General features: G+C 36.7%; 1 protein-coding gene and 1 pseudogene across 1 annotated transcript in view; both read right to left on the bottom strand.

Moving 5' to 3' along the window:
- Positions 1-335: 335 nt before the first annotated feature.
- Positions 336-24179, bottom strand: part of PDHX (pyruvate dehydrogenase complex component X) — a 68062-nt gene continuing 44218 nt past the window's right edge. The window contains exons 6-11 of the mRNA XM_025878562.2: positions 21256-21430; positions 19516-19663; positions 12311-12369; positions 8814-8972; positions 4283-4347; positions 336-1455 (exon numbers count right to left, since the gene is read on the bottom strand). Of these exons, the coding sequence (XP_025734347.1) occupies positions 1197-1455; positions 4283-4347; positions 8814-8972; positions 12311-12369; positions 19516-19663; positions 21256-21430 (865 nt within the window). The 3' untranslated portion in view covers positions 336-1196. The remainder of the gene's footprint in view (positions 1456-4282; positions 4348-8813; positions 8973-12310; positions 12370-19515; positions 19664-21255; positions 21431-24179) is intronic.
- LOC112829148 (small ribosomal subunit protein uS8-like) lies at positions 22092-23087 on the bottom strand (annotated as a pseudogene).

Raw genomic sequence — 24179 nt, forward strand, 5'->3', positions numbered from 1 at the left:
TTCTGGGACTGGTTAATTAAACTTAACTACCCAATTTCAGTACAGTTAACTTGCCAACTGTAGCAAAGTTGTTAAAAGAGAGAAATAAATTCTTTTAACTTTTACAATTAGTGAAAATTTCCTACTACTGATGGAATAAAAAGGAGAGTTCTTGCCTACTTCATAAGCTCTCCCTTCCACTCTCTTGCAAAGTTTTACATTCCGTATCCATTGTTTTCCTAATGTCATATCAAGTTTAAATTCTTTCTTTCCTCCTGTAGAATTCCTTATAAGCTGTTCCAAGCAAATTACTAACCTACTTCAAGGTGTTGCTAAACTTCTTTGTCCTAACATTTAAAATACAATAGAAATTTTTATATTTTCTCACATTTTATTGCACAATACAAACTTGATTAAAATGCACTAAAAACCCCCAACATTTTGTGTTTAAAGTAACACTAATTTAAAATGTTTGGTAGGAAATAGCATAATTTATTTTAATATATTCCAACTTAATATGAAGGTGAACAGTTTATTTCAGAAAATCTAGATATTTTAACTATAGTTTAGTACTGAAAAAAATTTTTTGGTCTCTCTTTCTTATTTTTGACTTAATTCTTCCTCTTTAGAAGTTCACAGTGTCATAGAAGTGAAAAATAAGATTGACAGAAACCACTCTAAGACCTATGGCTTTATATACATAAAAAATTCAATAATGTTGCCATAACCCCTAATAAATGTGATCCTTATTTACTATTCTCCAGAATAAACTGTACATATTAAATTGTTCAAGTATATCTAGAGTAGTGCTTATAAAAAGTGAGGTCCCACTGCTTAAATTGATGGGCTTCTCTTTGAAGATCGCTTCTAATTTCAACATAATTAGTTCTAACAATTTTTCAATTTTATAATTTATCATACATTCTCAATAGTCTAAAATGCTCAAATGAGCCAAACATTTAATTTACATCGAGCACCAGAGGTTAAAAATGGATCTAACCAAATGTTCTTTTTTATTAGTTACAGTTTGTTATTTATTTCTATACTGTTAAACCCAAACTGGAAATGAAGACAACTCGGGCCAAACTCGTTCACCTTGAATAAATAAACAACTCACCCACTTCATGCTTATATACCTAATTGTTTTCCTATAGTGTAGGTTCTGGTAACAGCTATACAATAAACTAAGCCCAAGACCAACTTCTAATCTTGGAGGACTAGGCCAGTCGGATAGGATTCTCCAGGTTTGCTTTAAAATTTTCAAGAAACCTGGTAGCCAGTTCATCGTCCACCACTCGGCTGTCACTTGACATCGTGACTGTTATAAGCTGGTGCTGCTGCAGCCTGGCATTCCCCTCTTCGTCCTCCTCCAGCTTGAGCACAGGTCGGAATCTCCCGACGGCCAGTATGCAGGCCTGAGGAGGGTTGATCACTGCAGTAAATTCGTCGATGCCAAACATGCCCAAGTTGGAAATACTAGGGGAAAACAAAAAGCTCTGAAGGTGGCATGTCCTCAATCAAAGAAGCCTTTCCCGGAAGCATGTTTTTACTCTACTAAAAAATGGTGACACAGAACCTTATACCAAGTTATTCAAAGACCAAAGACAAAGATACCATGTACAATAGTATCAAAAAACAACACACATATAAATAGTGTATCTAATACAAACATTCATTCAGCATGAACTGGAAGTCCTTAGCAGTGGATTATGACAGAAAAAGAAATAAATATAAGAAGAAAAGAAAAAGAAAAAGAAGAAATAAAACAGTCAATAGTCACAGATGAACTAAGTGAGTGTACACAGAAAATTTAAGACTCTACAGATAAACTAGTAGGATTCATAATTTAGCTAAGTCACTAGATAAAAAGGTCAGTATAAAAATCCATTTTATGTCTATATACAGGTTGCTGTAGTTAGAAAATGAAATTTTAAAACAATACCATTTATAGTAGTAGCAAAAACCAAATATTAAGAAATAATACATCTAATGAAAAAACATAAGACCTCTGTATAGAAGATTATAAAACAGAACTGATAGAAACCAAAGAACTGAACAATGGTTTATACCATGTTCACTGCCTGGAAGACTCAATGCTGTAAAGACTGAATCCTCAAACTGATCAAAAGATTTAATGCAATCCCAATCAAAACTCCAGCAAGGTTTCTTGATTTTGGCTCAGGTCAGGATCTCAAGAGCCATGGGATCTCGAGCCATACATCTGCGTTCAGCGCGGTGTCTGCTTGAGATTCTCTCTCCCTCTCCCTCTGCCCCTCCCCCCACTCGTGCTCGCGCTCTCGCCCTCCATAAATAAATAAATAAATAAAATCTTTTTAAAAAACCCAAAAAACACAAACAACAACAACAAAAAAACTCCAGCAAGGTTTCTATGTATGTGTCTGTATATGGAAAGTGATAAGCTGATTCTGAAATTTATTTGAAAATATAAAGAGCCAGGAAAGACCATCTTGAGGGTGAACAAAATTAGAAGACTCTCCTTACCAGATATCAAAAGTTATAGCTTAGTGGTATCGAGCAAGTGATGGACAAATAGGCCAATTGAAGACAGAACACAGAACAGACCAAACACATACACAGTCACTTTCTCAGTGCTATGGAGTAAGCTTTTCAATAAGTGAAGCTGGGTCAATGTAATATCCACAGGGGGGAAAAAAGAATCTTGACCTTTATCTTCATACCACACACAAAATCCAGTTTTAGATGGATTGTGATCTACATGTGAAAAGTTATAAAGCTTCTAGAAAATAGCACAGAAAAATAACATCATGATTCTGGGATAGGCAATAATTCCACATAGAACAAATTGTACCAGCTCTAAAAAAAAAAAAAATACTAACAATAGAATTTCATTAAAATTCAGAACTTGTGTTCATTAAAAACACCATGAAGAAAGTTCCAAAGGCAAGGGACAGAGTGGGAAAAGATATCTGAAATAATATGTATCCTATAAAGGTCCGTGTATTTGGAAATAAACCCCCACATATCATTTTTAAAAATGGACACAGGACATCAACAGGTACTTTATCTGGTAAGTTACCAGATACTCAAAAGGCTTTGTATTTCCCTGACCACAAAGAGTACCTACCACTACACACTCCAAGAATTGTTACAATTTAAAACCTAACATTACTGGGGCACCTGGGTGGCTCAGTTGGTTAAGCGACTGCCTTCGGCTCAGGTCATGATCCCAGGGTCCTGGGATCGAGCCCCGCGTCAGGCTCCCTGCTCAGTGGAGAGCCTGCTTCTCCCTCTCCCTCTGCATGCCGCTCTGCCTACTCGTGCTCTCTCTCTGTGTGTCAAATAAACAAATAAAATCTTTAAAAAAATAAAATAAATAAAATAAAACCTAACATTACTAAGTGTTGGTGAGAATATGAAGCAATGAGAATTCTCATATACTGTTACTAGAAGTATAAATTTGTATAACCATTCTGGAAAATTGTTTGGCAGTATCCATTAACGCTTTTAATTCAAGGATTTCACTTGCAGATCTATACAACAAATATATTCACCATAAGATGCTAATAATAAGAATGTTCATGGTGCCATTATTTGTCATAGCATCAAACTGTAAACAATGACAAATGCCCAAGAGTAAAATGGATACTGGCATACTTACACAATATACTATAAAATACTATATACTGCAATAATAAATAACTGCTTCACACTGCAACGTGGTTAATCTCACAGACATTAATATTGAGTAAAAGAAGTCAGACACTAAGGAATATATATTATTTATATAAAGAAAAAAGTAGCAAAACAAATCTATGGTGATGATTTTCAGAAGAGTGGTTACCTTGGCAAGGGGGATACTCAGGAAGGGGTAAAGGGAAGCTTCCAGGATGCTGGTAATGGTCTATATCTTGCTTTGGTTGGTTACACAGGTTTCTCCACTTTTTGAAACATTCATGCTGTACTCAGTATATTACACCATGTATAAGTGACACTTAAAAACAGAGCTGATGATAACTAAAGGGTCTAAGTATTAATATTTTCCTCCAAAGTACCTTAAAATAAGAGATCACAAGTAGAAAAAGTTGAGGTTTATAAACGTATTGTATTTATAAATATGTATTTTTTTAAAGTTTCAGAACCTGGATGTCATTCTGAGAATACCTGAATGGGTTAACTAGGTAACCCTAATGGGTTCCTACTAGCCCTGATACGTTGCTTCGATTAAAAAAATTGTTTCAAAAAATAAATGAAACAGATCAACACAGACTCCTAGGTCTGATACCTGTTTGATGCTACTGATAATTAAAAGTTTAAATATTACCTAAAAGATCCTCCTTGGTATTCTTCAGGTAACAGTTTTCCATCTCTTGCTTTCTTTGATAGAGTCTGGGAAAGAAAAACACAAATACAGCATGACAACCAATACCATGTTACAGGCTGATTTTGTCACTTAAAATACTTGTAGAGAGTACACACTCATCTCTCATGTGCCTTGATTTGACTTTATTGTCTCTAATACAATTAAAAAATGAACAAGTTAGAGCGCAAATAGTCTAAGAAGCTGAAGATGTAAATTGAAACTCTACAAAAATTACTTCCCTTTAAAAATTCTTCAAGTATTAGAATTACCCTGTACACCATTACTATGCAGAATGTTTCAGTGTTTTCTATAGATACAGTGAAATTTGTCTGTAAGAGTTTTTTCTTGTAAGACACAGAATATTAGAAGAAGCCATTCTTGTCAACTTGGTAGCTTTTAAATAGTTGTTCAATGGCAACAAACCCACAACCAATGTATTAGTTTTCATCTTTCAGTGTTTGCTTCTTTTTTACATATAACATATACATATATATAACTTCAGAGAGTTGTAAAAAAAAAAAGTAGAATTTTATATTTCACTCTCAATATTATAAGCATCTTCTGGGTTGTTAGTCTTTATAAATGGTTTTTTAATGTCTGCTTAACATTCTAAAGACTACATCTGCCACAATTCAGTCATGTCCCAGTGTTTTAATTTGGTTCAATGGTTTTTCAATTATTTCATATAAATTTTCAGAAGTGGAATTATAAAGCCCTAGAACGTAAACATTTTCTTGGTTCTTGATTTACAGCCGAGGCATTTCCTGAATGAGCTAGTCCAATTTGCACTGCCATGAGAAACAGAAGAATGTAGTAATTTCATATCACTATTGGCAAAACTGATTTCTAAGAACTGACAGAGGGAAAGACAGATGACACTCTGAGAATGACACTAAGTAGTTAAATTTTCCTTTACTTGCACTTGCAATTAACCACACTTAGGTTAATTTTTATTTTTGAATGCTTCAAAAACAAAGGAACGGAGGTAGAGTCATTACATATGAAAAGTTAATAATGAACTAATTTATGAGTAGAAGAGAAAAATGAAACTATTGTCATTTGAGGAGATGAAATAAATCCGAGGCTTAATTTTCGGTACTATACAGCTTACATGGGTACAATTACAATCACCACTGACAACTGTTTAAATTTTTTTTAAGATTTTTGTTTATTTATTTGAGAGAGAGAGAATAAGAGAGAGAGAGAGAGAGCATGAGAGGGGGGAGGGTCAGATGGAGAAGCAGACTCCTCGCTGAGCAGGGAGCCTGACACGGGACTCGATCCCGCGACTCCAGGGTCATGACCTGAGTTGAAGGCAGTCACTTAATCAACTGAGCCACCCATGCACCCTGACAACTGTTAAATTTTAAACCAGAGAGGACTTGGGTGCCTGGGTGGCTCAGTTGGTTAAGCGTCTGCCTTCGGCTCAGGTCATGATCCCGGGGTCCTGGGACCGAGTCCCGCATCAGGTTCCTTGCTCTGCGGGGAGCCTGCTTCCCCCTCTCCTCCCCACTTGTGCTCTCTCTCACTATCTCTCTCTCTCTCAAATAAATAAATAAAATCTAAAAAAATTTTTTTTAAACCAGAGAGGACTTAATTTTTGAAAAAAAGATTCTTTAAAAGTCTAAAAATGATCTCAACATATCACTGTGACTTTCTGAGAGTTGAGAAAACTACATATTTATACCAGTTGGATGTAGTTATTTATAAAACTACTTGGATCCAAAATGAAAACTGAAAAGATGAACTTAGACTTGTGTGGTCCTTGGACTATCAGAAATAGAGAGGACAATCTACAAATGTGTTTTTTCTGCCTTAAGCAATGTGACTGTTCACATGATATAAACAGGCATGTATCATATGAACTTTGAAAGGCATTTCTTTAAAGGCAGATGATCTCAACAATCCTGCTGAGTTACTAGGCTAAAAACAAATAACACAGACATTCATTTAAAAAACTGGATTGCAAGCCCACATTAAAAAAAGAAAAAAAGGGAGAGAGAAAAGAAAAGAAAAAAAAAAACAAACCTCTGTAGACCCTAAACACATCAGCAGGATATTTCTACCAATGAACTCTAAAAGCTTGGAATAAGAGTAATTCTGAGGACCACTGGTTTTAAAAATTGCTAATTCTCACTGGGATTTCCCAGCAATATAAACTTAAAATCAAAGCACAAGCTATCTGAAGCCTCCAGCTAAAAGGATGTAATATAAGATGACCAGCAAATATTTCTAAAATATGTTACATTCCTTATTAATTCATTTTAAAAATCTACTGCGTAAATAGAGGAAAACTTTACCTCTGTCTTTTAAGACTGTTAAAGTTAATGAAGAATTAAGAATAACATGGAATCTAAGGCTTGTTACTATATTACTTTATATTTAGGGAATACAAACTTGAACTCAGCTGAGGCATGCCTTTAGTACCACACAATGACATCCTTGAGGCTTGTGAGGGTCAAGAAGTAAAAACTTAGTGCAAGTATTCTAACCTGGGTCCACAGATGGAGAGTTCCAGAGAGCCACAAACTCCTTTAAAAATTAATCTCGGTAAGATTTTTTTATTGAAAATCAAAAAAGTAAATTTACTGAACATCCATGATCTTCCACGCACTCTTGTAGCATTAGTTATATGGCAAGGACAAGACCCTCAATGTCAGACAGGAGAGAACAGAGAAGGACCCACAGATAAACAAGGTAACCTCAAAGACGGATCAAATGCATAAAGACAGTAAAACAGGGTAATGTCAGGAAGCTACTTTAGCTATGGAAGCCACAGAAGGCCCAAGAAAGTGGAACTTGAACTGAGAAATGCCCAGATTTAAATAAATCCTCACTTCTACTGCTTTCTAGATGCATCACCTTGGGCAAATTTCCTAAAGGCACTATAACTCTGTTTCCTCAATTTTGAAATGGGGAAATTAAGGTTTCAACTATAATGTGGGACTAATAGGATTTTTTTTAAATTTTTTTTTGGGGGGGCTAATAGGATTAAATAAAGTGCCTAGCCTAATGGCTGGTATATCCTAAGAACAACAGAGAGTGGGGTGTTCATCACAGACAGCAGGGTGGGAGAGAGAAGCAGGGAGAATGGGAAGCACAGAGTAACCAGAGCGAAGTAAACCTTAAGGATTGCTGGGAATGAGAGGAAAGCCTCGAGGACCACCAGAGAGGCCATGGAACATTCCAAAGGGTTAAGACTGCCCTTCCCATCGCTGAGAGGCTGCTCACACTGCCTCCTTACCACCTCAATGTAGGTTCTTCCAGGATACGAGGAACAGACTACGTATTATCATAGTAAAATTAGTAAATTGATCAAAGTCAAAGAAACCTTCCTGGAATGGTTAATTTTAAAAATTTAATATAATGTACAAATATTAAAAATAAGGAATATATATGAAAATTCTAACTCTATAGTTAATTGTAATCTCATTTGAATTTCACAAAAACACTAAAATACACGGATTCTCATTGTTGTTGAAAACTTTTGATGAACAAAAGGCACATAACTTACCTTAGTAAACCAATCTAATTACTTTGACTTTTGAACCAAATTAATACCACCACTCAATTAAGAAAAAGTTACATTTTTATCTATAAAAACACACTGCAAATCTTTTCAAAGAGGAGTGAAGACCTAAACATGTCTATTCCACTAAGGTCACCCTTAATTATATCTAACCGGAAGATTCCAAGGGTGTGCTTTTAAAAGTAGATTAATTTGTGTTCATGTATTTTGGGCAACTTTATCGCATGTATATTATACTGTCAGCTCTCCAAAGAAATCTTATGTTCTACTTTTAATTCCTCCTTATAACTGGTTCATCCACTATACATACAACTGCTCTTTGGTAAATGAAAAAGAAAAGAATCACTTACTTAAATGCACCTAAAATTTTTTAATTCTAACACTCTTATAAGAGCCATGAGACTTCTGTCAAAAAGTACCTTTGGAAATGATAGTGGTTGTCAGAGCTGACCTACTGCCTGCGTTCCTGCCGATTCAATGGAATCTTTGGGGGAAAATCGGACTCCTCCATATTAGAGCTATAAAAACTGCTTTTAAAGAAACTCAGGAAAAATTCCGTACTTTTGCTTCTGGAATATTAAGTACTTTTAGTGGTCTCAATTCTAGAGAGGAAATGAATAAAATATAACAACTTTGAAGAATAAAACGCTGTGAACAGTGAGGTCTTTCCATTACCACCTGCATAGGAATATGGTTTCAGCTTTAACATTAAAACCATCTAAAATACCATCGTTAGAGTTGAATTCTAGACTTTGGGAAATAAAGCATTCACCTATAACTGGAATACAGTTGATCCTCATTTAACTGTATGTTTTTTCCTGAACTCTTGAATGTTACATGTTCTTAAAGTAGGTCATACCTGGATTAAAACTTAAAAACCTCCATATAGTGTGACAAGATGATGTCACGACTTTACCAGAAAGTAAATACTAACATTTTGAAAACACAGTATTTAAGACATACCTTTACAGAGTCAGCAATTTCCTGTATACCCTTAGCAGCAGCATCTTTTATGATGGGTGTAATTAAACCTTTATCTGTTGCCACAGCCACTGAAATGTCAATAAAGGGCAGTTGCTTTGGGCCCTCTCCATCCCAGCTTACATTAACATCTGGCATTTGCTAGGAAACAGAACCAGAAAAAACATGTCACTCTAAAGAAGCAGCTTTATTATTATTTTTTCAATTTTCTTAAAAAGCAGCTTTAGGCCAAAGTGGTTTCAGAAAAAAAGCATTATTATGCATTTTTGAAAGTGAGTGTAGTAGACAGAAGCAAATAAATGAAGATTTGGTTTGAAACAATGGTTTGGATCTCTGTGTTAAATGTCTTCTATGTTCAGGAAGAATAAACATACCATGTTTCTTGAAGCAAGCTTGAGGAAACGCTGATGTACATGTTTTGATCTCTTTACAATAAATCATGGTTAAAAAAAGGTCTCCCTTTGTTAAACTTGATTGCTAAAAAGCATTTAACATTTGTTATACTTCCTGTCTCATATGCTGACTGAGATGGCCTTGAGGAGAGGAGGGGAGGGGACGGGGTAACGATTCAACCATACTATTCTGGTGGCAATGTAGAAAGCCCAATTTTCTAGTGCAGCCCTGGGAGATCCATCTAACCCTAAATAAGTGACTTCCCTCTTTAAGAAAGATTTCCTAGGCTTCATAAGCATATGATAAATGTCTGAGCATGCTTGTATTTAACATACATACAACTACACGGAAGATGAAAAGAGCTGAAGAAATCAGTAAACGCCTGGAGACAATATGTACAACACTGTTGCCAAATATCATAGAGAAACTGATGGTGAAAAACAGAAATCACAAATTTCTCTTCTCACAAATTCTTTGCTCTGATTAACAGCCTACCTAACTGTACTTCTGACCACTCCCTGGAGATGCACTCCCCACCGTACCTGAGCTTCTCATCGTCCTGCTATGTTCACTCCCACTGCATAGTTTTTGTTTTTGCTTCTGTTTTTTTTTTTTTTTTTTTTAAGAGAGAGAGCACGTGCACGAGTGGTGGGGGAGCAGGCAGAGGGAGAGGGGGAGAGAGAATCTTAAGTGGGCTCCACACCCAGCGCAGAGCCCAAAACGGGGCTCAATCTCACAACCTGAGATCATGACCGGAGCCAAAATCAAGAGTCCGACACTCAAACGACTGAGCCACCCAGGTGCCCCTCCACTGCACTGCTTCCATCTGTTCTTTGCACTTCTCCATCTCTCAAGGCTCCTTCATTCAAAGTAATCAAAGCTCGCTTATGTCAAAATAATTAACAGTGAAATCCCAACCCCCCCAAAGATTTTAAATTCTTCATAGAGAACACTAAAGTAAAAGAGGAAAAAAAAACCCTCCCAAGTGAGGAATATCTGGCAAATAAATGTAATTACAGAGCTATGTAACAAAAACCCATGGGATGTAGCCTCAGTTGTAGTCAGGGGAAAATTCATACACTTAAACCTTCTTATTCATATTCATAACTGCAATAATTACACATTCACATTTACTAACAAAATATTTTCAACCAAAGTCTAATATAATTCCAATCTAAAGGTAAGGAAATGACGGAAGGAATACATAAGGCACAACAATATAAATGGACTGAGAACACCCATATGCAATAATAAAAGCAAGACAGAGTTTAGCATAATGCCAACACTGAGGATTATAATATTAAAATATTATAAGAAGCAAATTTAAATGACTCTGGGCTAGTGAGTTTGGGAATCCAGATGAAATGAGTGATTTTTCTGGGAATATATGTTTCCAAAATCGATTCAAGAAAAAGCTGAAAATTAAACAGCTCAATAATTACGGGGAAAAATGAGAAAGTTGCCAAGGCTCCCTCCTCAAAACAGAACTAGGCTCAGATATTTTTACTGGTGAATTCCTTAAAGCATCAAGAAATAAAAACCTTTATAATATTGAAATAAGCACAGAGAAAGGAAAGGGGGGGAAGAATCCAAATTCACTTAAGAAGCCACTGATTTAAAAAAAGAAAAGCCTGACAAAACTAGCACAAAATGTAAATTACAATTACTTATGGCTCCTGATACAAAATTATGAAATGAAATGTAATGTCCACTAGAAATTCACTTAAGGAGGGCAGGAATGATTCATAATTAGAAAATCACTAATATAATTCAAAGTATTATTTGATCAAAAGACAAAAGCCATACGAACACTTATATATGAATGGCTAAGAAAATGCGTGACTTCAAAATTCTCTATTACTGTATTGTTCAAGAAATAAAAACAAATTCCTTATAAATATACATTAAATATAGCACCTAACACGCAGTGATCCAGAAAAATAGCCTAGTCATGGAAAGAAAGACAGGACAGAAAACGGTGCAGAGCAAGAAGGCAGGAAGCCTGGGTTTCAGATCCAAATCCAACTCTAGACTCCTACCTCAAACCTGCTCCTCTCCCACCTTCCCCATGTCAGTAAGTGGAAAACTCCACACCTCCCACTGCTTGGGCCAAAGTCCTGGTCCTTCACCCCACATCTAATCTATCAGCAAATCTTGTTGGCTCTACCTCTGAAATGTATCCCAAGTCTCACCTTCAGCCCAGCTTCATCGCTAGCTGCCACCTTACCCCAAACCATTGTCCTCATCCAGAGCCTCCCCGGAGAGGGCACTGCTGCCCACCCCCCGCCCCCCGTGGGCTGTTTTCCACAAAGCACCAGAACAGTCTTTTTCTTTTCAAAATTTAAGTAGGATGTCAGTCCTCTCTCAAAACCCTCCAAAGGCTTCCTTCTCCTTCGTAATAAAATCCCCAGTCCTTCCATGGCCGCCAAGGCTTCACCGGCTTCGGGGCCCTCACAACTCCTCTTTCTTCTGTTTAATCTCATCCACTACCTTCTCTCCTCCAGAAACAGTATCCCTGGCGCCATGTCTGAATGGCAGTGTCCCCCTGCCCCAGCCTCTGTCTGCAGTTCCCTCTGCCTGGTGCACTCTTCTGATAGCTCTCACACCCTCTCTTCCAGGACTTGGCTCAGTTACCACCTTGCCAGAGAGGCCTTCCTTGCCTAACTGTGTGCACCATGACACCCCTATTATTCTGTAGCAGGGTCTTTCTCTTCCTCCTCAGCACTTTGCCTATCTGACAAATACTGGTCTCTCTCAGCTACACTATAATCTTCAGGAGAGCAGAGAACATGTAGGCTTTGTTCCTACTGTTTCTCTAAATGCCTATAATGTATTCAGCGCATGACAGGGGATCAGTTAGTATTTGCTGAATAAATGGTCTTTATTCTGCTATAATTAGTTGTAAGGCCCACTGATTCTCAGTTTCATCTGTAAAACTGAGGGAGTGAGATTAAATGATATAATATTTTTAGCAATAAAATTATACAATTTTTGTGACTTAAAAATGACAGTTCTATTTATCATATGAAAATCCCAAGACATGAGACCACTGTAGAAGCCGAAATGATTTGGGGTCTGCTACATACTTTAAGGGTAACAGCTGCAGCCTTGATGATAAAATCGTTCACTGATACTTTAATGTCATCTGAAAGAAAACCAAGCATATCAAAATTAGCGCTCATAATGAAACTTTAACATTGGCCATTATGATTTCAAACTTGTTCATTAACAAATTATCATAAAAATATTATAGGTTTTTGCTGGTTCACTTAGTAAGAGTCCCTCAATTAGAAAAACTTATATGAGGTTCTGCATAAATAGTATTAACCATAGATGTAAAAGATTACCTCTGTACCTTGATTACAATTCTTTTAAATTGCTCAGATATCATATACGAGAACCTGGAGGGCACATTATAACCGTAATTAGAAAGAAAGGAACCAACTCCTATGTCTCTAAAAACACAAATGGTCTATGGTGATTCATTTTTTCTCTCACCCTTTTCAAATGTCTTTATTCTGCATATGCTTTATATTGATTATACTAGAATAGTGTAACATTAAGTCATCTTAAAGATATCTGTATCTATCTACATATCTACCTTTATCTAGAGAGAGAAATTTTTTACAAATGGAGTGTGTACGAAAAAAATTTAAGACCACCGAGCTGCTTTTTCACTTAACAAAACAGGATATAGCGAAGCCAAAGATGAAGCAATGTTGGCACAGGTCCTAGTGCAATGAACAAAATGAGGTTTTCTGTCTAGTTTTATGGTGATTCCATTTGAATCAATTTCCTTCCAGTATACATAATGATTTCAAGATAAAGCTAAGGTCCCCTCCCTTCCCACTGAGCTGATCATAATGAAAGCATTTGATTTACACTTTTGCTTTTCCCGGTGGGTAGGAAAGTGTTGAAAAATGTAAACTACACTTGATTCTCTATTGCAAAAGCTTCAAGAAAAAAAATTTAAGATCAAGATCTAGTCAATGGTATGTGGCAAGATACACAAATCCTGTTACTATAGTATCATGGAATTTTACATGAATGATAGCTCATTCCAAAGGCATGCTGGGGATTTCAGAAAGACATTAGATGAATTACCATAAATCCAAATACTGCCAAACTGTCATAGTAACCACCACCTGCTCATCCAATTCCTAGTTCTTTCAATCCAGATTTCCAGAGATATAAATATTTTTGTTTGCTTGTTTAAAACCCCTTTAGGAGTAGAAATAGAAGTGGATTTCCAGTGCTTATGGAATTTTAATGATAACCACATACAAAAGATATGGCCTGCATAAATTCAAGTATGTGGACATATTTGATGAACCCATTACGCTTACCTTTCATGGCTCCCTCAACCTCCTTCACACTTTATCTAGCATCTATAGGTAGCCACAATGAAAACCCCAAACCACCCACCAGCTGATGATTCCCTATCTACTGCCAGAATCCACAGTGCTCACCTAAATTCTCTGCCCTCATCATATCCAACATTTTGTACTCTGGAGCTGATCACTTTCTTCATCATGAAACATTTTTTCTTACTGGCTTCTATGTCACTGTACTCTCCTGTGTTTTCTTCCACTCTTTACCACTCACTCATTTTCCATGCCTTCCTCTTAATGGTGGCATCTTCCCAGGCAAGAACTTTCTGTTCCATGGTTTTGATACCATGCATATGGTGATGATTCCTTCAAATGCTACCTCTTATCCTGATGCATCAGGAGTTTCAGACTTCTATGTCCAATTTCTCACATGACATTTCTAACAGGCATTGAAAATCAAAAAAGTACAAGGGAGATTTTTTTTTCAAGATCTTTTAACTCTTTATTTGGAAATTTTCAAATATATAGTAAGGAGACTGTTGGTGACACTGAGAAGAATAGGGAATAGTTTCTGAGGGAATATTAAATATTTTCATTTGCATATCATTACAAAACAGTATAAACATGCTTACAGAATGTTATATAACTATGTAAGAAAGAGGGCTGGGGATAAATAATGGGGGCTCTTTGGAGACCCCCTAAAGACTTCCCAGTTGCAAGGACATACAAAACTTGGACAACAAAAAGATACTAAACTAATCCATCTCTCCACTGAAATAGTACTCTCTTCTGCCTCATGAATGGAAGAAACCAGGAAAATTATTCCCCTAATGATCTCTGTATCATGACTAAGCAGGTACACTTAAAACCTATAAGGGGAGCTTCCAGGATTAACTTTTTGAATATTGTTAATTTTCTCTGAAGTAAGCTTTCCATTTATTTCCTTGAACTTTTAAAAGCTGTCAGGTTGTCATCATATGAATTCTTCAAAGTCTGTATATAAGCTGAAATATCAGTCCTGTTGTCTCTTAAGATGTAGAAAGCCACAAGAGAACATTTTTCCCACCCTAATAGGGTAGGGGAAAACGCAGGAGAAGTTACAAAATCGTAACTTCTCTTGAGCCTATTAGGGAGTTGAGGTTACAAGGCAAACAAGTGAATTGAATGTCAAGGGTGAGGATTCCCCTCTGAAGAAGGACAAACACATGAAATGATTAACCACTGTCAGAGTACGGGAAAGTATGGGACAGAGTACGGGACAATGCGTATGAACAGATGGGGATATCAGCAGAGAGATGGAAACTCTAAAAACGTTCAAATGGACAGTTAGGGGGAAAAAACATGCAATCAAAGATAAATAATTTTTCATTAAGCTTCACAGACTAAACATAGCTGAGAAAAGAGTCAGTGACATTGAAGCTAGATCAACAAAAATTATCCAAACAGAAACACAAAGAGAAAAAAAAAGGATGAACAAAAAAAGAATAGGGGACCTAAGAGCTTTGCACAATTCAAACAGTTGAAAATTTATAATCAGAGTTCCAAAAATAAAACACATGGAGCAGAAAATATAGTGAAAACTAATGGCCAGGAGCTTTCCAAAATCAATGAAAGACAACAAACAAATCCAAGAAGCTGAGAGAAACCCAAACAGGATAAACACAGTTTGTTTGTTTATGAGAGAGATAGCATGTGCAATTAAGTGCACAAGCCAGGGGGTAAGGGCAGAGGGAGAGAGAATCCCAAGCAGGCTCCATGCTCAGCACAGAGCTGGACATGGGGCTCGATCTCATGATACTGAGATCATGACCTGAGCTGAAATCATGAGTCACACGCTCAACTTACTGAGCCACCCAGGTGCCCCTCATTTTTAAAATTCTTTAAAACACAGTTGATTTGCTAAAGCAAAAAAACATCAAACATATATGCTGGGGCTTACACCATAGGTAGAAATAAAACATGACAATAACAGCACAAAGGATAGAAGGGGGAAAATGTAATATATTGTTGTAAAGTTCTTACATTATACATGAAGGGATGTGATAAAAATTTGAAGGTAGACTGTGATGAGTTAAAGAATTATACTGTAAACCTTAAGGAAACCACCACAAAAGAGAGAGAAAGGTAAAACAGAAATAAAATGGAATAAAAATTAAAAAGTAACCAATCCAAAAAAAGACAAGGAAACAGGGGGAAAAAAAAGTAGGAAGAGATGGGACAAATAAAAACAAAGGACAAAATGGTACAAAGGAAAATAGTACAAAGCAAAAAGAAAGGACAAAATCATGAAATGTGAATGGTCTAAATACTTAAAAGACAGTATAGGATTAGACAAAAAACAAAGAAAAATTATATGCTGTCTGCAAGAAGTCAGTTTAAATACAAAGAGACAGATAAGTTAGCAGTAAAAAAATATAAAAAGATATAAAAACATTAATCAAAGAAAGTTGGACTAACCGTATCAATATCAGATAAGGAAGGCTTTGGGGTATGAAAGATTACACCAGGAGTGGACAGGGACATTCCATGATAGATCTCTTCATCGGGAACACATCAAAACCCTAAATGTGTTATGTGCCTAATTACAGATCTTCAAAATGATGTAAAAACTGACAGAACTCAAAGGGGAAATAGACAAATCCATAATTATAATTGGGGGTTTCAACACTCTTCTTCCAAGAGTTGATAGAACACATAGGAAACCAGTAAGGATATAAAAGACATGAACACTACTACCAGCCAACCTCACCTGACATTTAAAGAACACTCCTCAAAAGTAGAATACACATTCTTTTCAGGGGCTATCTGGGTGGCTCAGTCGGTTAAGCATCGACTCAATTTCAGCTCAGGTCATGATCTCAGGGTTGTGATTTTGAGCTCCACGTTGGGCTTTGCATTCAGTGCAGAGTTTGCTTGAGATTCTTTCTTTCTCTTTCTCCCTCTCGCCTCTGCCCCTCCCCCTGCTTGTGGGCTCTCTTTCTCGAAATAAATAAATAAAATCTTAAAAAAAAAAATAGAGGGGTGCCTGGGTGGCTCAGCTGGTTAAACATCTGCCTTTGGTGCAGGTCATGATCTCAGGACCCTGCTCAGCAGGGAGCCTGCTTCTCCCTCTCCTTCTGCCCCTCCCCCTGACTCATGTTCTCGCCTGCTTGCTCTGCTTTCTCTCTCTCAAATAAATAAATAATCTTTAAAAAAAAAAAAGGTAGAACACACATTCTTCTCAAATACACATGAAACATTCATCAAGATAGACCATATTATGACTATAAAATCTCAAAAAATTTAAAAATATTTCAATCATACCAAGAATGTTCTCTAAGCACAATGGAGCTAAGTAAGAAATCATAAAAGAAAGGCTGAAAAGTCCCCAAATATTTGGAAATTATACTTACATTCAAAATAATTCATGGATCAAAAAAGATATCACAAGCAAAAATAGAAAACATCTTGAATTGAATGTAAAGAAAAATAAAACACATCAAATTTTGTGGAATTCATCTAAAGCACTGCCAAAAGGGACCTTAAAAGCCTTATATGCTTATGTTAGGAATAAGGTTTATTATATTATATTGATCTCAGCTTTCACCTTAAGAAACTAGAAAACAAAAGAGCAAATTAAACCGAAAGCAAACAGAAAAAAAGAATAAAGGTTAAGAGCAGAAATCAATGAAAAGAAAATTATAAAAACAATGGAGAAAGTTAATGAAATCAAACACAGATTATTTGAAGAGATCAATAAAACTGATAAATCTCCAGCCAGCTTGAGCAAGAAAGATGCCACCAATTACTAATATTGAAAATGAGGATATCACTTCAGATTATATAGATGTTAGAAGTATAATAAGGTAACATTATGAATAGCTTTATGCGAATACCATAGACCCCCCCCTTATTCACAGTTCTGTTTTCCAGTTGACCACAGGTAGCTACCTGTGGTCAAAAGCCCAGAAGCAGATGATCCTCCTGACTTATTGTCAGATGGCCACCAGTAGCCTAATGCTATGTCACAATGCCTACGTCATTTACCTCATGTCATCTCATCAGGTGGGCATGTTACCTCAGCATCACAAGAACGGTGAGTACAGTACAATATTTAGAGACAGAGAGACCACATTCACTTAACTTTGATTACAGCATATCGTTGTAATTGTTCTATTTTATTATTATTGTTAATCTCTCACTGTGTCTAATTTTTATTTATTTTTTATTTTTTTATTTTTTTTATTTTTTAAAGATTTTATTTATTTATTTGAGAGACAGAGAATGAGAGAGATAGAGAGCACGAGAGGGAAGAGGGTCAGAGGGAGAAGCAGACTCCCTGCTGAGCAGGGAGCCCGATGTGGGACTCGATCCGGGGACTCCAGGATCATGACCTGAGCCGAAGGCAGTCGCTTTAACCAACTGAGCCACCCAGGCGCCCTCACTGTGTCTAATTTTTTAAATTAAAGTTTATCATAAGTATGTATGCATAGGAGAAAACATAGTATATACAGGGTTTTGTACCATCAGGGGTTGTAGGCATCCACTGGGGGTCCTGGAATGTATTCCTGCAGATGAGGGGGGGAACTACTGTAAATTTCATTACTTAGATAACATAAACAAATTCCTTGAAAGACAAAAACTACTAAAGCTCATTCAAGAAGAAACAGAACTTACACTTATTTTTAAAAACTGAATTCATAGTTAAAAATCTCCCCACAAAGAAAATCACAGGCCTAGATAGCTTCAATGGTGAATTCTACCAATTAAAAAGGAAATAAACTAATTCTACCGAAACTCTTCCAGAAAATAAAGGAGAAGGAAACATTTCCAACTCATTCTGTGAGATCTGGTAACAAACACAGAAAAAAGTATCTTCAAAAAAAGGTAAACTACAGGGTTTTCTCATGTGCACAGGTAAAACGATTCTTAGCAAAATTTTACTTTATTTTTTTGAGATTTTTATTTATTTGACAGAGGGAGAGAGAGGGAGCATAAGCAGGGGGAGTGGGAGAGGGAGAAGCAGGCTCCCCACTGAGCAGGGAGCCCGATGGAGGGTTCCATCCCAGGACCCTGGGATCATGACCTGAGCTGAAGGCAGACACTTAACTGAATGAGCCACCTGGGTGCCCCAATTCTTAGCAAAATTTTAGGAAATGAGATCAATAAATAGATGAGAAAATTAATGATTAATGAGTTTTATATGGGGAATACAAGGTTAATTCAACATCCGGAAATCAACCAATATAACAGAGTGAAAAAGGAAAGATTATCTCAAAAGACGCACAAAAGCATATGATAAAATTCAACATCCATTTATGCTTAAAACTCTCAGCAAATTAGGAATATAAATTTCCTCAACCTAAAATAAGGAATCTACAAAAAACCTACTACTGATATTAAAGATGGAATGTTTTTCCGAAGATCAAGAACAAGGCAAAAGTCTGCTTTCACCACGACATTCATTACTGTACCAGAGGTCTTAGCCAGTACAACAAAGCAAGAGAATGAAATAAAAACCACACAGACTGGAAAGAAAGAAAAGAAAACATCAGTTCATGCTAAAAATTTGTTATGTCTCCCAGCAACCTTAGTTTTAACTGATTGCTGGGAGGTACACTGCAAATTTCATAACCTGAAAGTTCACTTTGGAAGAATAAATACAAAATTAAAACTTGTATAAAGCAAAGGAATATCTAAGATATACATAACATCTAAAACATTAAGTTTGGGATTTTGTACTTTCTAGAACGTTAGTAAGGACTGCTTTATTCAGATATCACACCAAAAAGCATGATTTACTCAGTACTATGGAACCAGTTTGTTTCTTACAGGAAAAGTGAGCCCATTCTTTTCTCTAGCACTAAACTACATCCAGATGATGAAACTGAAATAAAAAGCTATACAGTGTGCCTTTACAAGTAAAGGATTTCATGACAGTTAGCATGTGTACTGTATTAAGTAAATTTAACTTTACCAACCTCTGACCAGACTTTGTCTAGCTTTTAAAACAGCTCCAAGGTCACAGTCAGCAGTAGCATATGCATGTGGTACAGTACTCTTAGATTCAGTTAACCTCTTGGCAATAACTCTTCGAATATTGCTAGCAGGGATCTCAGTGAATGTGCCCTGTAAAGAAATTGCAATTTGTCCATTAAACATAAATATGGAAGTGGAAAAAACAAACTCCGTAGCTAAAATCTAGTCTCAGTGACTTAGCTTTTGGTAATAAAGATTAATATAGGAAAAGAACTAGTAAAAATTCTTAGTATATGGAGGCATATAAGAAATCCAAAGTTTTAACTTTATAGTACATGACTGCAGAAAATAGTAAAATTCATGTTTTATTTATAAATGGGTTGTCTTATGTTACTATGTTTAAGATGATCAAAAAGAAATTTCCCAAGTCATGAATAATTCTCCCATGGGTGTGTGTGTGTGTGTGTGTGAAACAGAGACAGAGAAGCAGACACACACACACCACCTGTAAGCAGCTTCTATTACAAATATCACTTCTTAATAAAACTCAAAAGCATACAGTAATTCAACAAACCAACAACAGACAATTCTTACTTATAAATGGCATGCAGTAGAAAAAGATAATTCAATATATTAGATAATCTGCCAAACTATTTCTATTTTGGTTTGTTAATTTAAAAAAGAAATCACATGAGTATTCTATTTCCTAAAACTTCCCAATATAAAGTATAGATGAGATAATAAAATCTTCCTGTAACTCTACTGTAGCTTTTCCACTCTGTTCCTTGAACCTTTAACAAAAGCAGGATGGACCTTAAACTACATGTGATTCCTTTGCTGTCCTTCGCTCCATTCTGGGACCAGATCACAATCACTTCAGAATAACTAAGCCGCTAAAAATATACCTGATTTCTTAGGAAACTAAACATTTTATTTTGGCAGAGTACTTGTTCAAATAGAATAAGCGCTCACTATGTGCCATTAAAATTTCAAAGTCAGGTTTATCTTCTTAATTTGAATAGCCTACTTCTTAAAAATATTAAGATTTGATTACACATAAATGTTTTGTATATGCAGTCATGAATCATGAATTTACACTTAAAAATTTTGTTTCCCATGAAATTTATACTGTTTGCAACTATTTTAAAATATACTGGAATGTATCTCTCCATGAGAAAGAGCAGGATGGGTTTGTGTGTTGAGTTTCTAAGTGCCCATTCAGTTGTACATGAACCTGATTATCCTGCATTTCTTCTGATTGGAAGCAAATGACACAAAAGATACTAGGAGAAGGAGGTAAAAAGAGGCAAAAATGGAATATTTTGACAACAAAAAAGGGGCTGTTACACTGCCTGCATCTAAGAAAGAACGTCTAGCAGTGCAGTCTCTGTAGTTCTTTGCAGTGAGACTATCCATTCCCTCAGTCAAAATCAAAGAGCCACAGAAGAGGGCTAGTGGCAGCTACCAATCAAAAGTACCACACCCAAAAAAACTACATGAAAAGTACCATAATTACAGAGCATACATATACGGCACTGAATTCGGAAGTTAGCACCATGCAAACAAATCAGGTTTGTGCTAGGAGTCTGCAAAACAAAGCATTTGGAGTATTTCCTCTTTATCACTTTCAGCTACTACTAAAATGGGCTGGAAGAATCACTTGTAAATGAAGACAGTAATGGTTCTTGTTTTCTTTCTCACTGAAATCTGAAAAAAAAAAAAAATCTACTAAATGATATTACCGCTGCATTAGGTTGTCCAGGAGTTGAGAGCGGTGGGATCGGTGGCCGTGGATAAGGTGGCGTGGGTATGGCCTGTGCAGGCAGAGGCACCGTGGGAGTGGCTGGAGGGGCTGGGGTGGGTCTGGATTTCGTAATCTTGCCCGTTTCTTTCAGCTGCAACAGTCTGAGAGCATCCCTGAAGATAAGAGATAGAGAACCATGATTAGCAACAAGGAACAGAGGATGTTTAGAAAGCGGAGATGAGGTGTGGAGGGAAGGTACTGAGCTAGAGAGATGTCAAGGCTAAAATAATGCAAAATTAATGATTTGAGTTAAGCAAGCAAATCTTATCTGGTCTGCTGATTCACATTATTCACCCACTACACTACTTGGGACATTCTCAAAAACTAAACAATTCAAATTTATCAAAGTATTGGGTGTAGGTATCTTCAAAAAAAGAAATTAGTCTTTTTTTGACGGGGGTATCATCTGGTAGATGAACAATTCATAAATTAAACCATACTCTCATTCTTTATACTTGTCAATTTTCAAATGGCATTCAGAAAATGTCAAGTTCATTACAACTTTTATTAGAATATTTACTAAATTATTGGATTTTCTAGTGCAAATTACCCTTTTTGTGGCCAGGAAATCACACCATTTTATATTGCTCAGTATGTTGTCAGCACCATCTAATGAAAGAAACCTACCCACAGCATCATTCAGAATGAAAGATAACTAAACTAGTAATAGACTTAACTTGCATTAAAGGTATCTTTGGTTTTTAAAAGGTTTTAATTAATTACTACATATATCAAGCTTTCGATCTATGCTAGGTTATAGTGCGTATGAAGTAATACAATCTCTTAAACAAAATGGCTTTTGCAAAAATTATAATATCTGACAATTCAAAAGAACCCTTTCCAAAAACAAAATTTTACATTTTAAAAAATGCTTTGTTTTTTGTTCCCCCATTGTGACATTTTATTTGCACGTATGTATTACATCCCTAGAAAAAGAATCCCAGGATTTTCCCTCCTGTGTGTTTTCGTCTTGCTTCTTCATGGTCCATGATGCCAGCTGAGGCTGTCAGTACAATGAAACCAAACTGGTGGGACGGGAGCAGGTTATTCTGCCATTTTTTAGATCTTTCAGTTGTACATCAAATCTGGGGCTGATCACTCCACACTTGTTTAACCTGCCCGTGAGGTTCACAGCAATTATCCCCGCTCTGTGATCATCACTGATTTCAAATTTGCCAATGTAACCATGGTTCCTCATTACAGTGAGAAACCGGACGATGACTTTGGAGCACGGCCTAATAAGAACCTGGCGTTGACTTCTCTTTTCAGCATTGTTAACGCTCTTGAGAGCATCTGCCAGGACATTCATGGGCACCATTATGGCGGCACGGAAAGATAGCAGAAAGAGCTTAAAAAACGTTTTTAATCTAAAAATTTCTTTAAAAAGGTTTTACATAACCTAAAAACAACATCACAATGACACAAATTTAAAGGCAAATTACATTCCTTAAATTTCTCAAACACAGTTTATTTATTATTGTTTATCAAAAGAATTATGAGGGGGAAAACCTAGCATCTGCGGGGCATATTAGAAATGACAATCATCCTCCCCTAAATGAAACCTTTTACTTAATATCTTATGGCAACATGGCAGGCAGAATTCTGAGATGGATGGCTCCAATATTCTTGTATGTATAGAATTAGTACCTGCTGTACACAGCCCACATAATCCCTTCTGAGTATGGGTCGGCCTGAGGATGATGGATGGGCTCCCACGATTAGGTTACATTACAAGACAAAGGTGATGGACTTTGCAGACCTAATTAAGGTCCTCAATCAGCTGGCATTAAGTTCATCAAAAAGCAAAAGTAAAATCACCCTGGTGGGATCAGACATACCAGATAAGGTCTTTAAATGGAACCAGGAATTCCTGGAAGAAGAGATTTGAATGGAGAGAGATTCTCCTGCTGGCACTGGAGAAGGGAACAGGCATTTGTGGAGATGACTACATGGCAAGGACCTGAGGGAGGCCTCCAGGAGCTGGGACCAGTCCTTGGCTAAAAGCCAACCAGGGGCCAGAGTCTCAAAGACTGAATTCTGATAGACTGAGTTTTGATAGATAGAACTGAATTCTGCCAACAACCATGTGAGCCTGGAAGAGGACTCAATCCAATCTTTATTTTTTTTTTTTATTTATTCATTTGCGAGAGACAGAGAACAAGCAGGGGGAGAGGCAGAGGGAGAGGGAGAAGCAGACTCCCTGCTGAGCAAGGAGCTGGATGCGGGACTCGATCCCAGGACCCCGGGATCATGGCCCGAGCCGAAGGCAGAGGCTTAACGACTGAGCCACCCAGGCGCCCTCCATCCAATCTTTAGATGAGACCCTAGCTCTGGCCAAAAACCTTCATTTCAACCTTGTGACTGGAAGCTGAGAACCCAGCCATGCTGGGCCCTGACTTCTGACCTACAAAATTGTTAGATAATAAACAGGTACTATTTTAAGCTGCTAAGTTTGTAGTAATTTGTTATGCAGTAATAGAAAATTGACCCGGGCAAGCATGTTCCAACCTGGGGCACAATGTTAGAGGAATCCCCCCATATGTACTGATACTGTTTTTAGTTAGGAGAGTCCATGCTTTATACCTGGGTCCAAAAAGGGGTGCATGGAGTTAACACTAAGTACAACGAACTTACTTGTTTCAAAATTAAAGGGCTGACATTTAACAAGAGAGGTCAGATTGACGGAAGAACTCTTAAATGTTTTACCATCTTGGATCCCTAATAAGCACTGAAAGTGGGAATAAAAGTGAGAAGATGAGCCTCGTAAGCCTGTACTGTGCTTATGTTAATTATGTAATCTTACACCAGCCCTGTGAGGGAGGTATTATTACTCCCACTCCATCGATGAGTAAGTAGGCTTGG

Source organism: Callorhinus ursinus, unplaced genomic scaffold, assembly GCF_003265705.2.
Source record: "Callorhinus ursinus isolate GAN/ISIS: 27379988/994484 unplaced genomic scaffold, GSC_fseal_2.0 scaffold21, whole genome shotgun sequence".
Classification (NCBI taxonomy): Eukaryota; Metazoa; Chordata; class Mammalia; order Carnivora; family Otariidae; genus Callorhinus; species Callorhinus ursinus.